Source organism: Solanum lycopersicum, chromosome 6 (assembly GCF_036512215.1).
Source record: "Solanum lycopersicum chromosome 6, SLM_r2.1".
NCBI classification, from domain to species: domain Eukaryota; kingdom Viridiplantae; phylum Streptophyta; class Magnoliopsida; order Solanales; family Solanaceae; genus Solanum; species Solanum lycopersicum.
The window spans coordinates 51845170-51860222 of record NC_090805.1 but is presented as its reverse complement, the minus strand read 5'-3'; the positions used below and the strand labels follow the sequence as shown (position 1 = coordinate 51860222).

The following is a 15053-nucleotide window of genomic DNA, read 5'->3' as shown; positions in this document are numbered from 1 at the left end:
CAAGTGGGGTCTTGGGAGGAGGGTAGAGTGTACACAAACCTTTACCTTTGAGAAAATAGAGAAGTTGTTTGCGAAAGACCATGGCTGAGCAAACAGTGAAAAAGAGACACTAGGAACAAACATAAACAACAACAAGATGATAATAAGAAACCTTAGTAGTAAACACTACTAGGTTATACAAGTTGTTCTCCAACCTTAGCAGTAAACACTCCAAGATGCATTTCAATGAGGTAAATAAAAGAAATTTGGTAACCAAGCCAACATACTTATTTCAATCATGCTATAAAAATTGCAAAGCAAAATATTACAGGAGTAGAGAAAACCACTCATCAGCATATAAAACATAGATCTAAGTTCAGTTTGCAAGAGATTAATTCTCTAGTTCAACTATTTAAAGAGAATCATCCAACCAATAGAAGCTAACATGCGTTAAGTATAAATCACCACAACTTGATTCCTCGTGTTGATAAAATTCTCTTTATGCTAAAGAAGTAGCTACTTGTGAAGTAGAGAAGCCAAGTTCGACTCGACATCTTCATTGGCTTTGTGATCAAATGACTCATCACCAATATATAGGTCTAGGATTGATCTGCATAAGAGTTTGCTTTGTATGCTTCCCACTTCCTTTCCATCAACTACAAAAGAAAAATAAACAGAACCTAAGCTTCATCTAAGTGATTGATGCAAGAGCAAACTTTAAGCAAACAACTAGTACTTTGATGCTGTTTAATGTAAGTCTTTTTTTTAGCTCATCAGTCTCTTACATAAAATGCATGTAGAACAAATCTCAACTAATACTTTGATGCTGTTTAACTTAAGTCTTTTTTTTAATATGGAATGTCTTTAACTTATTTATTAGTCACTGTGACAGAGGTGTATCAGCCATTGGTAATGAAAATCATCAATAGTATCTTGGGGAAGCATATTTTCAAGAGCTAACAGCTGATAATAAAAATCATCACTGGTCTCTTGGCGAAGAATATTTTCAACAGCTAACACATAACAATTTCTATTTCTTCTTTTGGTTTTATAGACAGTGAAGACGGTAAAGACCAGAAAATCTATATCTGTATAAAAGAGAATAGGGATGGTCGATTGGTGAAATCTACACAAGCATAATTTCCAGCATGACTTCTGTAATCAAATTCAGGAAAATATTTAGCCACTTCCCACAAAGGAAATGTAAGGGTATAAATGTGCCAACTGACGGTGTAATTAGGATACTTATGGTATTGTTCTTGTATAGAACTCACTTGATGAAATAAGTTCCCTTCATTGTAGCCACTAACATACTGCTTTGAAAGCCAACCTTATTAGGGAAATGACTAAATAAATTAATGTCTTATGTATCTATTCAATAGCTCTTCAATAATTTGAGCAAGTGATAGCTATAACATTTTATCTTTTCTCAAAACACACACACACATGCACGTCCTGTGGGCGTTTACACTGACAGATTGAGAGTCTTCACTTCAAAAGATTCATATCAAATCGAAATATGAACATTGTAGAAAAAGTGGAAAAAGACGGAACTTGTTCATTTCCAAAATACTACCAGCGCAAATAAATCATCTTACTTGTTGTGTGGAGTATGTAGTCATGATCTCTGGAGAGTTCAATGATAGATCCCCGAGGTAATTTAATTTCATCCTTAAACTGGGAAGTGAACCTACAGTTGCAAAAGGCACTTTTGGTTAATAAGAACTAGGGAACTGAGAAGTTAAAAAGATGACAAGATGTCAATAGTTTTATGAGAAAATAATATATAGAAGAAATATATATATAATATGAGCATATGTATTATACATCCAAAGTATAAGTTATTTCGTAAAGAGAAATGTTTGGTCAGTAATTATATGACTTCCAACAAAGTCATAAGTTGTTACTTAGACCAAAAAAAGTTCTAAACTTAGGATAATAAAAAACTCGTATAACATCATTCTTATGATCTAAATTATTAAGAAAAAAACGAAATTATTGCACAATTTTTCAAACTCTAATGATCATTTCTAAAAAGTCTTACAATGCTTTATTTATAAACATTTAGATTTATACAATAGAGAACAAAAATGAATGCAGAAATAATAATTAACACAATTCTTTTTTGTATCATAATAATTTTAACAATATTCTTGGCCAAAGAGAGGTGTCAATTTTATTCACTCATTATTGTTGTTTTTCCTCTAATTTTCATCATTATCTAAATAAATATTCATATTTTTAATTTTGCATCTATCTTTTATTGTAGTATCTGTTTTACATTTCAGTAACTTTTTCTTCTTTTTCTCTTTTCCTTCCTCTATCCAACTTAATAGTCTTTTTAAAGTATCAAAAACACATCTTCCTTAGTATCTTAATCAGAACTCTGAAGAAACATAAATGGTTCTTTGTACAGTAAAAGAATATCATAAAATAGCCTTATTTCAATATTAGATATATATTCAAATTTTCTAATCCATCAATAGTAGTGTTTGAACCTTGATAAAAATTAGCGTAAGACAAAGTTACAGTAATTAATTTCCGTCTAACGAAGTACAAACAATATGCTCTTACCTTCCAAACGTAAAAAATTACATAGAAAGAACACAATGCACATACCTTCATTAGGACCTTAATCATAAGAAAATAGATTTTAAAAAATATTAAATGTGACTATCTTTAATAGTTAGGAGAATTTTTTGTATTTTAAAATTTGAAAAATGGCCAAAAAAACCCACAAAAAAAAGATAAATAGCTTTTAGGCATGCCGCGTCAACATGTCTAATATTCTCCTTTATATAGAGAGAGAGAGATTGGAAGGAGGCAGTAAAAGTTTGAAAGATTGAGAAACAATGAAGTTTCAATTTCCAAAAAATATCTTGTGGGTTAACCTGTCCACAGCTCAATAACTCTACTCAAGAAAAGATGTGACGTATGTAGCTGAGTGATAATTGATCGCAGTTGGGCAAAGAGTCCAGTAATAATGTTAAAGACTATGATATCGAAAACATAATAATTTAGACTGCAAGCAAATGGAGTGCTTCATCCCAGCTTTGGCAGGCTTGTTCCCCTGTTGTGATATGGTAATTAATCGAGAAAAGGTTGAATAAGATATGAATAATATGAGGCTAAGGAATTACCTTTGAAGCAATTCCTTATTATCACATCCCCCAAACTTATGTAATCTGCTGCCAACAGATTCTTCGAAAGCACTGCGCACAGAATTAATGCTTAGCCTGCCATAGACTATTTGAAGCCTGATAGTCATGCGTATATTGTTTTCCATGAGATGATTTCTCAACTCTTCCTTTTGCTGCAGTTCAGAAACAGAGCGCCGTCCATGCTTCTCAGCCAGATACCTCTTTACATCAACATCATCAGCATACACACCTAGAGAATGCCATATTGATATCACATTAGATAAAGGCCATATTCAAAGTAAACATCACTTTTATGAGTTTTACTTTGAAATGCAGACACTCAAACTTTCAAAAGGAGACAGAGAGTGCTATAATGCATATCCCCCCATCATATAAAGGAAGGTCCACTAGAGACGGCAATGAGATTCTCAAATATGATACCACCACAGGTTTAATTTTTATGAACTGACCAGGGACGGAACTACGTTGCAGAAAGGAGATTCAATTGACTTCCCCTCGTTAAAAAATTTACATTGAGCAAATAGAGCAAAAATGAATTGTATATTAGTATTATTTCACTATTGAAACCCCTTGATACTATTGCATCCCCTCGATAGAAGGCAAAATTCTAGTAAAGTGGCAAAGGGGTTGCACAACTACTTTAAGACCTATGTTCAATCTCTTGTATGAGAATCCTATTATTTTTTTGAATCCCTTGTATAACTTCCTGGCTCCACCACTGGCACTGACGGTGCAAAAAACTGTATTTGTTGCTACAAAAAATTAATCCAAGTAACATGTATAGTAAGCATGAATCGATAAGCCTATACAAGCTGTTAACAATTGATAAGCCCACACGATCTCACATGAACAGCTATAAATGGTAGAGCATGAATTGAGTTGTGACAACTGACAGGGAGAGTAGTGTGTACTACCCCTAACTTGGAAAGTAGAGAGATTGTTTTCCATATACCCTTGGATCAAGAAAAAAAATAACAAAGAAGCACGGGAAAAGAATAACAGAAGTGAAGAAGCCGATAAAATACATTCTCAACATAAAAAAGGTATAAATTCTATAGCAAAAAAATGTAATGCTACAATTACTATTTACTAGTATGGAAGGATAAGTGAGACAACACACAGTTACCTATAGCCTTCTACCCTTATCTGTGTCCTCCATAACTTCCTATTGCCATAGAATTGGAATTCATTTTATATATTTGAGCATCTGTGCTCCACACAAGGATCACAAAAATTAAGAACCTCAGCTACAGCATAACAACATTTGCAGAAGAGACAGAAACATAAATTGATAAAGAGCAAAATCAATTAAGTAAATTGCAGTGACAATGTAGTACCATAAGCATAGACATCAATGTTTTTCAATCCAAAAACCGCCTTTTTACGCAGCCCAATTCCAAGGAGTCGCTGAGTATCTTTCAGAATTGAGGGGAATGCCATTCCGGTCCTCGATTCAGTGACCGGAGCTGAGTTATCTGCTAGAGAAACAGAACCCCACAAAGGGGATGAATGATTTTTGTTAGGTGAGAAATTGGAAAGTAGAAAATTCATAGCATTTTCCAGAAACGGATTTTTGGGGCTTTGAGATATGGCAATGATCGCTCCGGCGGCAGCGAGGGCTGAACCTCCGGACGCGACGGCGACAGCGACGGTGGAGAAGGAGCGAGATGGAGCATCTGAAGTGGCGGAAGACGGAGTCTTGTGGGGCTGAGGAAACAAGAATGGAAAACGAAGAGAAGCCATTTTTTATTTTTTATTTACTATGGTTTGAGCGTATTTTTTTTTAATACTAGGACTACTTTATAGTTTCAACAAAAAAGGATATAGTAATTCTTTTCATCCTAATGTGTTGTTTCTTCTTCCTTTTTTGTTTTCACTTTTAGTGGTGTGGAAGGCAAGAATTTCATCTTCTAGGCTTTTTGATTCATTATGAATATCATTTTTGGGTTGAAAAATGCATATAAAAATATTATTTAGGTTAAGTGTTTGATTGCATGGAAACTGGTCTAAAAAAAATAAATATTATGCATATAAAAACATGTCGGTAAGGCCAAATAAGAGTTTTAAAAATTAAACTATCTATGGTTATATAAAAACTAGTGCTCTTTTTATTAAATCAACTTGGAGAGAGTAAAGGAAGTTGATATGGCATTGAGCTCTATTTTACTATCCAGAGTTTAGACAAAGATTTATACTCTGGCTGGAAAATCCAGATATACCTATTGATAAAGGAGAGACAGAACAAATATGTTGTTTGTGTGAATGGTAGATCGTTCGGGGACGAACGATGGGTAAATTGGTATCTAATGTAACGACCTGTTTAGTCGTTTGTCCATGTCCAATATGGATAATTAAAAAAGAGAGAGAAATTGACGACAATTCAGAAAGGAACTGGCAACTACTACAATTTTGGAAAGACAAGAAATTGAAAACAGATTAAATGCATATACAGAAATTAAGAAGGAGATTAGAACTAGTAAAAGGCTCTAAGAAAATCAGGACTCTGATTCTGATTCCGATTCCAATCCTATAAGTGGCCATTAGTCCTTTCGGTGGAGATACAGTTCACTTCTCTAATGGTCTGGACCTGGCAACTGAATAGAGGTCCAATTTCCATACCAAATTTTGAGATTGCAATCACCTATATTTAAGAAAAAATCCATATACACAATTTGATTCTTAATTAACTACTGTTTTTGCATACACTTTCAACTAATTTTCCTAACGTATGTTGAACTCATATTAATTTTTATAATCTCTCTCGCGTAATTATAACTTAGTAACAAAGATTATACTTCGACCGAAAAGACTACATCTGATAAGGCCTCATTTATGATAGAAGGTTTTGTCAGTCCTTATATATGAAGATAGTAAAAAAAAAATTATTTGAACTTCTAGCCTAGCTAAAATTTTAAACAAAACTGGTGATAAAATGAGAATTGTCTAAGGATCATACAAGCCATAAGGATATCAATTCATATCTCACATGCCAGCAATAAAGAATAACGTAATTTAACGCCCCGGGTAAAATGCACAAGAAACAAAAAATATCATTCACTAAATAATTGTCCTAAAAAGAACAAGGAACAGAAATTCCAATCGATACAGATTATCTCAAGTATGAAAGATGGATGGTGTATTCCCATTTCCCACAAAGTAAAGTCTACAGAAGCACACCTCACCGCTACCTTGAAGGTAAGAGAGAGACTATTTCTAATGGACCCTCGATTCAAAATAATATAGATGAGATCCCAATAATATAGTGGATAATTTAGATCTATACAACTCATAAAACCGGTAATTTATTTGTAAGTTTTTGGTGAAAGAGTTTTAGAAGCATGGCAGGCGTTGCAACTGAACTTCATACGCTACATTAAACGTCACAACAAATATGGAATTGCAAGCGATGAGAAATGACACATAACTCTTGCAATTAGAGACGAGTGGAATAAAACCCACTTCCTGTACAATTTACATCATATACTACATCTAATCAAAGAATAAAAATGAACCTAAATCAGAGGTCAGCTTGAATTGGCCTGCTCAGCACCCTAGCAAAGTACGCACGTGTCTCAGGTAATATAAGTTGAATCAATTGCGAATACCTACATGTAACAAGATTACAGTGTGTTAATACACAATTCATGTTTGTTAAGCGTGTCTTTTTTATTCCAAGAAATGATGAAGCAAAAGGATAGGAATCTGGACACACCATGGCATGACACTTAATTTGTCGAACTTCTCCAATGTGAATACAATGCAAGCATTTCTTAATGACAATGCATTGAAAGCCTCTGATAACTCAAACATCAGAGAGACATTTTCCACTGAGATATCCTACCAAAGATAAGAAACTATTAGGAGAAACCAGACATAAATCCTCCTCTAAGACAGAAAGGTCCCCAGCACTCACCTGGGCAATTGCATACTCGCACAGACGCTTAAGGCCCTCAAGAAGATATTGATCAGCAACCCTTAGAAGATCCTTTGCAACACCCATATTAACATCAACAGATCCCGTGTATATGTACCTGCAAACAATAAACGTTCCTGTCTTCAATATTACTAGATTGATTTGTATCCCAGATGTGACAGAGATTAAACAGCAGCGCACCTCATCATCAACTCAAAAACATCCCATGGAATGTTGGGAATCTCTATATCTTTGGCATCTCTCTCCTGCAATAAATATATAACAGATCATCAGAGTTTTGTACTCCACATTTGTGCATTCAGTCATGTCACATGACAAATATGCTTGTAACATTTCAAATAAAGATATTTGCCTTTAAGCAATTTTGCAAAAATCATTTGATAGTCAATATAAATTTGTCTAAAGGGAAAGGTAATCAGAGTTTTGTACGCCATATTTGTCATGACACATATGCTTGTAACATTTCAAATAAAGATGTTTGCCTTTTAGCAATTTTGCAAAAATCATTTGATAGTCAATCTAAATTTGTCTAAAGGGAAAGGTAAGCAGTAGAAGACAAAATTTGGGAGCAAAACCAGCTTTCATCTTGTGTTGCTAATGATCAATTTAGAAACCAATAACCTAAAAGTAAAAGCAATAAATCTTTATGCCAACTATTCTACTTACCCTGTAGCCACCATCAAACATTGCGCGAAATGCATCAGAAGAAGCAAGTAAACAAATTCTGTGGGCATAAAACCGTTTGCCTGGTGAAGGACCAAAAAATCATTAAGATACACCATGATATGAAAAAGATGACAAGATTTGAATCACAAAACTGCTGCTACCTTCGACTAAAAATGTCACATCAGATAGCGTAGAATTATTTACATACAGCTCACCCAGATAGACCTGCATAAAGAAATGCACAAGGAGAAAATAACGAAAAGAGATGTAATATAGGATCAAATACATTGTCTAATTACTGCACCATGAATGGTTATGAACCACCTACAAGTCAATTGAGAAAGAAAAGACAGAAAGCAGACATACAAACTAACAAACATGAAAAGCTCAGACAACATTGTTAATTGGTGAAGAAAGTGAACATCAAGTAAACTGTGGTGAAAACAGCCTATGGAATCTGTCAACATGTAAACCCTCCTCAAACGATCACCAAAGTGAAGACGAGTTACTCACAAAATCTAAATCCTCAAAATGTAGGGATAAGAAAAGCCCTCATATTGCCTAATTGATTCTCAGAATACACCAAGCATGCCAGCGATTAAGGGTCAGCAAGTGAAGTTTTCAGAACTCAACTGTTTTGTATTACTAAGACCATAGAACAATTGACAATGTTATAGGCTAGATTAAGAGATTGACAGGAATACCAGTCTTGGTATACACACCCTCCCAGAACCAAAAAAATAATGCTCAGTGAAGCAAATTTAGCATATCAAGAGAGGGTTCTAAGGTCTTCTACCCCTCATCAGCATAACAGATGCCAAGAACAAATAAAAGGCATATCATACTCTAAAAAGATGCTTTTTCATAATAAACTTGGTATAAACAGCAGCATATAACACAAGGGTCACAATGTGAGAAGCAAACTGAACTACAATATGGTAAGAAACTGTACGCCCAGAGTTTTTATGCAGTAATTCAAATGGTTGGTAAAGTTGACATTGTATTAAATTTGCAGGACAGCTACATTATAACTTTCAAGTCTTGAGGTAACACTAGCACAACTTGGTTTGACAAGTGTTCATAAAGTAAATGGTAAAAGCTTCACAAATTATCACAATCAATGATTAAATTTGAACATCAGACGGTTCAGCGTGCATCTTCGAAATACTCGATGAGAATACAAACACAGCTTAGTGTTAACTTGGTATGAGAAGCACCATGTAACAGTGCAAAACTAAATAAAGACCCATAAATGACCAAGAGACTAGTATTACTCATGTTAGAACTTAAGAACCAAAAACCTGAACAAAAACTTTGCCAGAGTATGAGCATTAAACTGCGGAGCAAACCTGAGGTGTAGGAGATGGAGGGGCTGCATCAACGGGTGAAAGTGAGCTGGCTTTGTTAGCCAACTTGCATAAAGCTACAGAACCATCTCTTTGGTGCTTCAAGTTTGTTGATTCTAGAAGCTCTAAAAGCAATTCCAATCCTACAAGAACATAGTCCACATAGTGGATTAACTGTCACAGCCTAACCAACACACCGAGGAAAATTCATTCTGAGTATAGGTACAGATCACATACCACCATTATCAATAAATATCATCTTTTGGTCATCTGGTGAACAAAGATGGGCAAGCACAAGAGCAACTCGTCTTTGAATAACCTTTTCCCCAACATGCATCAAATACAATAAATGGCCTAATACCTTCAAAAGAGGGCAAACTGGTTTGAGATATAACTATCAGTAACCTATAAGACTTAACAAAGAAATTTACCTTATTGAAGGGACAAGAATGAACTGGACAATGGGGGATACACCACATTTCGTAGCTAAGAAATAAAATAACTTGGCATTCGTTAACAAAAGAAATGTACTCACTGAGTTCTTCATACACAAAATTGCATCATGTGCTTCACTGCAAACAAATAAAGTATGCATCAACAAATTCCTTGCAACAAATAGAAACTCACCCGTCCATGAATCTTCTCTTCCAATCTTTTCAATGTCTTCGCAACACAATCTCTAGTTGGCTAAAAAATGAGTGAACAATATCAAGGGCCATGACAAAGAACTAAGAATAATGAGAAAAGCATCATACTGTATGAAATCATTTTTCCTTTAAGTAATATTTGGCACAAAATAACAATCACGGGAAGAAAAAAAGAATAATACTTGGACAATAAATTCTCCATCCTGAAGCTTTTGAACACCTCCAACCTTTACAAGATCTGTAACATTATCCTATAGCAGAAAGTTGCACCTGCGTCAGATGAGATGTAACACGTCGTAGTACAAAAATCTGGTTATAATAACATTATTGTTTGGATATGTTGTAACACCTCGTTATCAGCAAGCCCATAAAGAGCAAATGCAGCATTATGTTGCAACGATCCATTTTTTGATTCTAGAAGCTTCAATAATGGGACTATTCCACCACAATGAGCAATACCAGCCTGATTGTGAGTGTCCTGAACATCAGGGAACCAGTAAATCCAATCAACTAGAATGTATGTAGAGAATTCTCAAATCATATGAACTCCAAAACTATTAGATAGAGCACATCTCTATGCAATTAATTATGTCACCAGCATGCCACTTTACATGCAAGAATGATTCTTTTGTCATGAGTCAAGCAGGTGAATATACTTTTTTTTTAAAAATGGGTGGCGATGAGACTCAAACCCAAGGTTCTGCCCTGATATCATGAAGTGTATTTCTATTTCAACCAAAAGCTTAAGTTGCTTGAGAGACCCCACTTCTATTTATTTAATTATATATTTAACATGTAGATTATTGAGTATTGAAATGTAATGAGCTAGTATAGAAAAAATTCATATAGCAAAGCTTAAATAGTTTTGGACTGAAGTTTAGCTAATTGCCTGAGAAAGAAAGAAAAGAACAACCCTATGCCCTGGCACTTTCCACGGAAAAAGAGCTCCGAGCTTTGACCCTTCACACACTATTATGATATAATCAAAACGCAAGCATTATCCCTTAAGAAAATTATGATAAAATGTTACTGCCCAATAGAAAAGGTGTAAATGCCAAACATCAACAATTTAAACTACTTTAGGGAGCCCTATCCGTGTGCATATAATATTTCAAGACATGAAATGAGGAGCAATTGAACAGCAAGACAGCATTTATTGTTATTTGATGAGTAAAAATAAGATAGTGTATTTAACATTTAATTGTCCATACATGTATACCGTGAAAGGAAAAACAAGTCAGTTTTAAATTGAAACCACTCATGAAACTGCACAATGGTGCAAAGGAACCACTACTCACAAGCATGATTCCTTGTTTTATCATTTATGTTATTCCTACGTAACAAGTTATTTTTAAAAGGTGGGCAAGTCAATATATAAGATAATCCAGCATCTTTAATACATGAAAACAAACTAAAAACAAGTAATCAAGTTCCCATCCAAGATCTATAATCCAAGTATACAAGTCAAACTTCAATCAATCAACAAAACCTCAATCCTAAAGGAGTAACCCATATGAATCTTATGTAATCATTTCACTCCATCAAGAGACAAGCCATGCCAATTAATCATCCGACATGCAAGTAAATAAGAAAGTAAATTCTTGAATTCTAAGCTCGCAGAATAATTAGAAAAACATGGTCTGATTGGAACCAATAATACAATTATATTCTTTAGTATAAGGTTTGATTGGAAAGGGGGATAAGACCATGAGTCATGACAAAGATGTCACGAGCACATATCATACTTGAAAACAACCTCAATAATCGCGAAAGATATGTCCATGATCATCAACTATCGACACAAGTAATGCCAGAAAATAAATCTTAATGGTAAACTTACAGAATACTCAGAGAAATAGTGGCCCAGGGAATAACTACTAACAGAACAAAAGAATTACTTGATAACCACAAGAAAACAAAGTACCCTAAAGAAAATCTGTAAGGATTTCAAGTCACCTGTGCCAACCTTCCAAGGGCAAAGGCTGACATTTCCCTAAGTTGAGCATCCAGAGATTGAAGCATCTCAATCAGTGGCGGTACGGCACCTCTTTGCACAATGTGAATCTGCAAAACCATCAGAAAAAAATTTCAACCAGAAATCAGATTATGTTGCTTTAAATGCCAATAAATCGATAAATATACTACTCTTAGGCCATTAATAGAGTACAGTAGCATCATCAACCTTGCAGTCGGAGTCGGTTGCTGCAAATTGTCCAAGTAATAAAGCTGCTTCCCTTTGGCTTTCCGGACAGGAGGAACTATCATACAAAAAGGGCTTATTTCAGAAGCAATCAAGAGGAAAAGAACAAACCAAATAGTAGCATGTCTACATCCATTAGATGGAATCTGCAAATGATAAGCATCTACGGAACAGAAGTTTTACATGACCAGCCACTCAAAAATTATAAGATCCAACACTACCTAAGTAACCCAATAACGGGTTGTAAAGCTCCAGCAAGAAGAACGTCCTTTTTGATATTTGGTGATGAGTGCACCAAATTTCCAATGACTCCAACCTGACATCCCACAATTTCACTATGTCTACCACTTGAAGCATGGCTGTGACTTTATACATAATTAAATATATATATATAAAAAAAAAAAGAGCTAGTAATATGAACTTGCAGAATGATGCCTAACCGCTTCATAGTGTATTGCAGTATCTTCGGATCGCAGCATTAGAATAAGAGTAGGGAGTGCATTGCATTCAACAATCTGAAATCAAATCAGAGAAATTATTCTAATAGAACAGATAAGACAAGAAATTCAGAGATACATTCTAGAAATCGGAATAAAGATTAAGGCTACTAGCCTGATTTTTGTTCTCGTCATTTTTAAAAGCCAAAGTTCGCAACGCTCCTGCAGCTGCTCTTTGCACCTTTGCATCAACGAACTCAAGCAATTCAACAAGTGGAGGAATACCACCCACAATCCTTCACATACAAAATAGAGATGAAGTGTGAATATATGTCTTCTTTTGATTTGATGTAGTGACCAAAATTTTAGAGGACAAATAAGCTAACCTAACACGAGTTTTGATGCTACTATTTTCATGGGCAAGATTAGTGATTGCATCAGCTGCTCTCCGGATAACACCATTGACAGCACGAGAATTTTGCAGAGTTTTATGTCTTTTCAGCAGATCCACAAGATGAGGTAGAGCTCCAGCATCAACAATAAGTTGCTGGTGCTCCGGCTGTCGAGAAACAGAAACAGTTTAAAACACCTGCATCTAAATTATGAATCAATGAAGGGCCTTACATGATAGACTAGAAGTTCCTATTGAGAAACAAAAATTGGTAGGAAAGTGGCAAGAGAGTGCACAAGTAGACCAAATGGTACATGCATGATGCAATATACAGATGAAATTAAAGTACCAATTAACGTGGAATGCATTCAATGAAAAAACATAACTCCAACTGTGCAAGCAAGTTCATGTAGTCAATAACAAAAAATAGCTCCTATTGTATAAGCAAGCTCCAGTATATGCTAAAGTGTGGATAGTGCAGAGTAATTCAAAGAAATCATCTGCCCTAATAGCGAAAATTGTCTTCTCAGTTGTGCTTAACTCTCAAGAGAATAAATATGATTTATACTGACTTTTATGGCTAGAAGGCCAAGCGTAAAAGCACTTCCTTTCTCGACCTCATGCTCATACGGCATCTGCCCACCATCTCCTTGATTCCCAAGGGATGGCACTTGAAGATGCTTCACCAAAGCTGGGACAGCACCACAGTCTACAACCACATTCACAATTTCCTCTGCAACAGAAAAATCCTCAAAAATATCAAAACCCAACTTCCAGGCCCAAACTGATTGAAATCAAACTCTCTGCATGTACATTCAGCACTCTATAAGACTGACTAACTTGTATTTTTTAAGAAGAAGAAAATTTTTTTTGAATAAATCCAGTAGAGTTTAACTTGGGAAATTAGTTGAATTAACTCCCGATAAACAGAAATGTAGATGAAATCGGCTAGAAACGAGATATTGAGTTACCGTTCTTCGCTAACTCGCAGAGAACATGAATAGCAGTCTTGGCAGAGGCACGATCTGCTTCCGTCGAAGAGAAAGTAGAATCGAGAATCTCCACCTGCGTTCGAACCTCAGAAGCGAGATCTTGATGAGCATCATCATCATGAGAAGAAACTTTACGATCGTCTTCAAAATCTCCTTCGAGCTTTCTCTTCAAGCTTCTCCTCCCGGAACTTGAAGATTGTTTGCTCCGCTTTGCTTGGTTCTCCATGGAAGAGTGGTGGTGCGAGCGTACAATGAGTGAGTGTGGTGCTCTAGCTTAGGGATATAAAATATAAAATGTTAACACTCTCCTCTATTTTACTTTGAGTTGAAAAAATGTGACTGCGTTTACATATTTTATTATTACGTCCGAGAAAAACAAAATTTTGAACAGATTTTGCTCTCTCCCGCCATTATTGCCGTGCGGGGCGGCCCAAAAGTCACAAACCCAAATTGGATGCATGCAAAGGTAATCATTTACTTATAATACTCCCGAGTCCCAACGTTTCAAAAATAATAACCTAATTTAATTTGAAACAGAATTTAACAAAAAAAATAAATTTTTTTAATTTTATGGTTCGAAATTAAAGTTATGTCAAATATATTAAAATATCATTTAATCTTGTGATTTTAAACATGCCACATCAAAAATTAAAATTAAAGTATTACCAAAAACAAAAGAAATTATCCTTTTTAAAACAGACTAAAAAAGAAATAGTTATTTTTTTTTAAAACAGAGGGATTACTATTTTTTATTCTCAATTTGTGCAAATATAATCCTTGAAAAACTAGTACTGTAATTTTTATTGGGATTTAATATATTGATGTCATCTAAACTCTAATGTATTCTTGTAAAAAATTTCAACTTCATTAAAAAGAAATGTTTATTTATGAAATAGTTATTCCAAAAGGAAAGAATCAATGAAATCTTTCGCATTGTGAAGGCTTGTTTGGTTTGCAGTAATTAAAAGTTCATGAACATTAGGTGGAAAAAATTATTTATCCATACGTACCTATTTACTTAAAAGAATACACTGTAAGAGTTATATATGTTGTATACAAGATGGAATCGGTAATAAAACAACAAGTATCAAGTTTTGTATATTGAGAGCGTACAAAGAATATTTACGCACACAAGATCAGTTACAGTGCAATCACATAAATCTATCCTATAAGCATTGTGTAATTTTTTTTGTAAAAATTTAAGGAATCTCATAGTATAATCTGTCCCGACAAATTTAGTATTTATAAAAAATCCCTTAAATTTGTTGTTCTGTGATATTTTAGACTCTAGTGATACATG

General features: G+C 34.6%; 2 protein-coding genes across 3 annotated transcripts; both read right to left on the bottom strand.

Moving 5' to 3' along the window:
* Positions 1-244: 244 nt before the first annotated feature.
* On the bottom strand, positions 245-5143 carry LOC101252697 (fatty-acid-binding protein 1). Its single transcript, XM_004242286.5, has 4 exons — positions 4478-5143; positions 3120-3369; positions 1578-1669; positions 245-635 (listed from the first exon to the last, which is right to left on the bottom strand). The coding sequence occupies exons 1-4, from the start codon at positions 4881-4883 to the stop codon at positions 496-498; spliced, it is 888 nt and encodes a 295-aa protein (XP_004242334.2). The 5' UTR covers positions 4884-5143; the 3' UTR covers positions 245-495.
* A 1325-nt stretch (positions 5144-6468) lies between these two features.
* LOC101252406 (ARM REPEAT PROTEIN INTERACTING WITH ABF2) lies at positions 6469-14077 on the bottom strand. Of its 2 annotated transcripts, none has more exons than XR_742131.4 (19): positions 13733-14077; positions 13334-13494; positions 12757-12929; positions 12546-12666; positions 12374-12448; positions 12155-12249; positions 11916-11991; positions 11690-11797; positions 10083-10211; positions 9916-9984; positions 9714-9773; positions 9324-9447; positions 9090-9229; positions 7902-7965; positions 7741-7820; positions 7255-7319; positions 7054-7171; positions 6853-6967; positions 6469-6745 (listed from the first exon to the last, which is right to left on the bottom strand). XR_742131.4 is itself a non-coding variant. In XM_004242285.5 (19 exons), the coding sequence occupies exons 1-19, from the start codon at positions 13977-13979 to the stop codon at positions 6658-6660; spliced, it is 2118 nt and encodes a 705-aa protein (XP_004242333.1). In that variant the 5' UTR covers positions 13980-14076; the 3' UTR covers positions 6469-6657. The 2 variants fall into 2 exon arrangements, 1 of the variants encoding a protein (XP_004242333.1); XM_004242285.5 differs by having other exon boundaries at positions 6853-6977; positions 13733-14076.
* Positions 14078-15053: the final 976 nt, after the last annotated feature.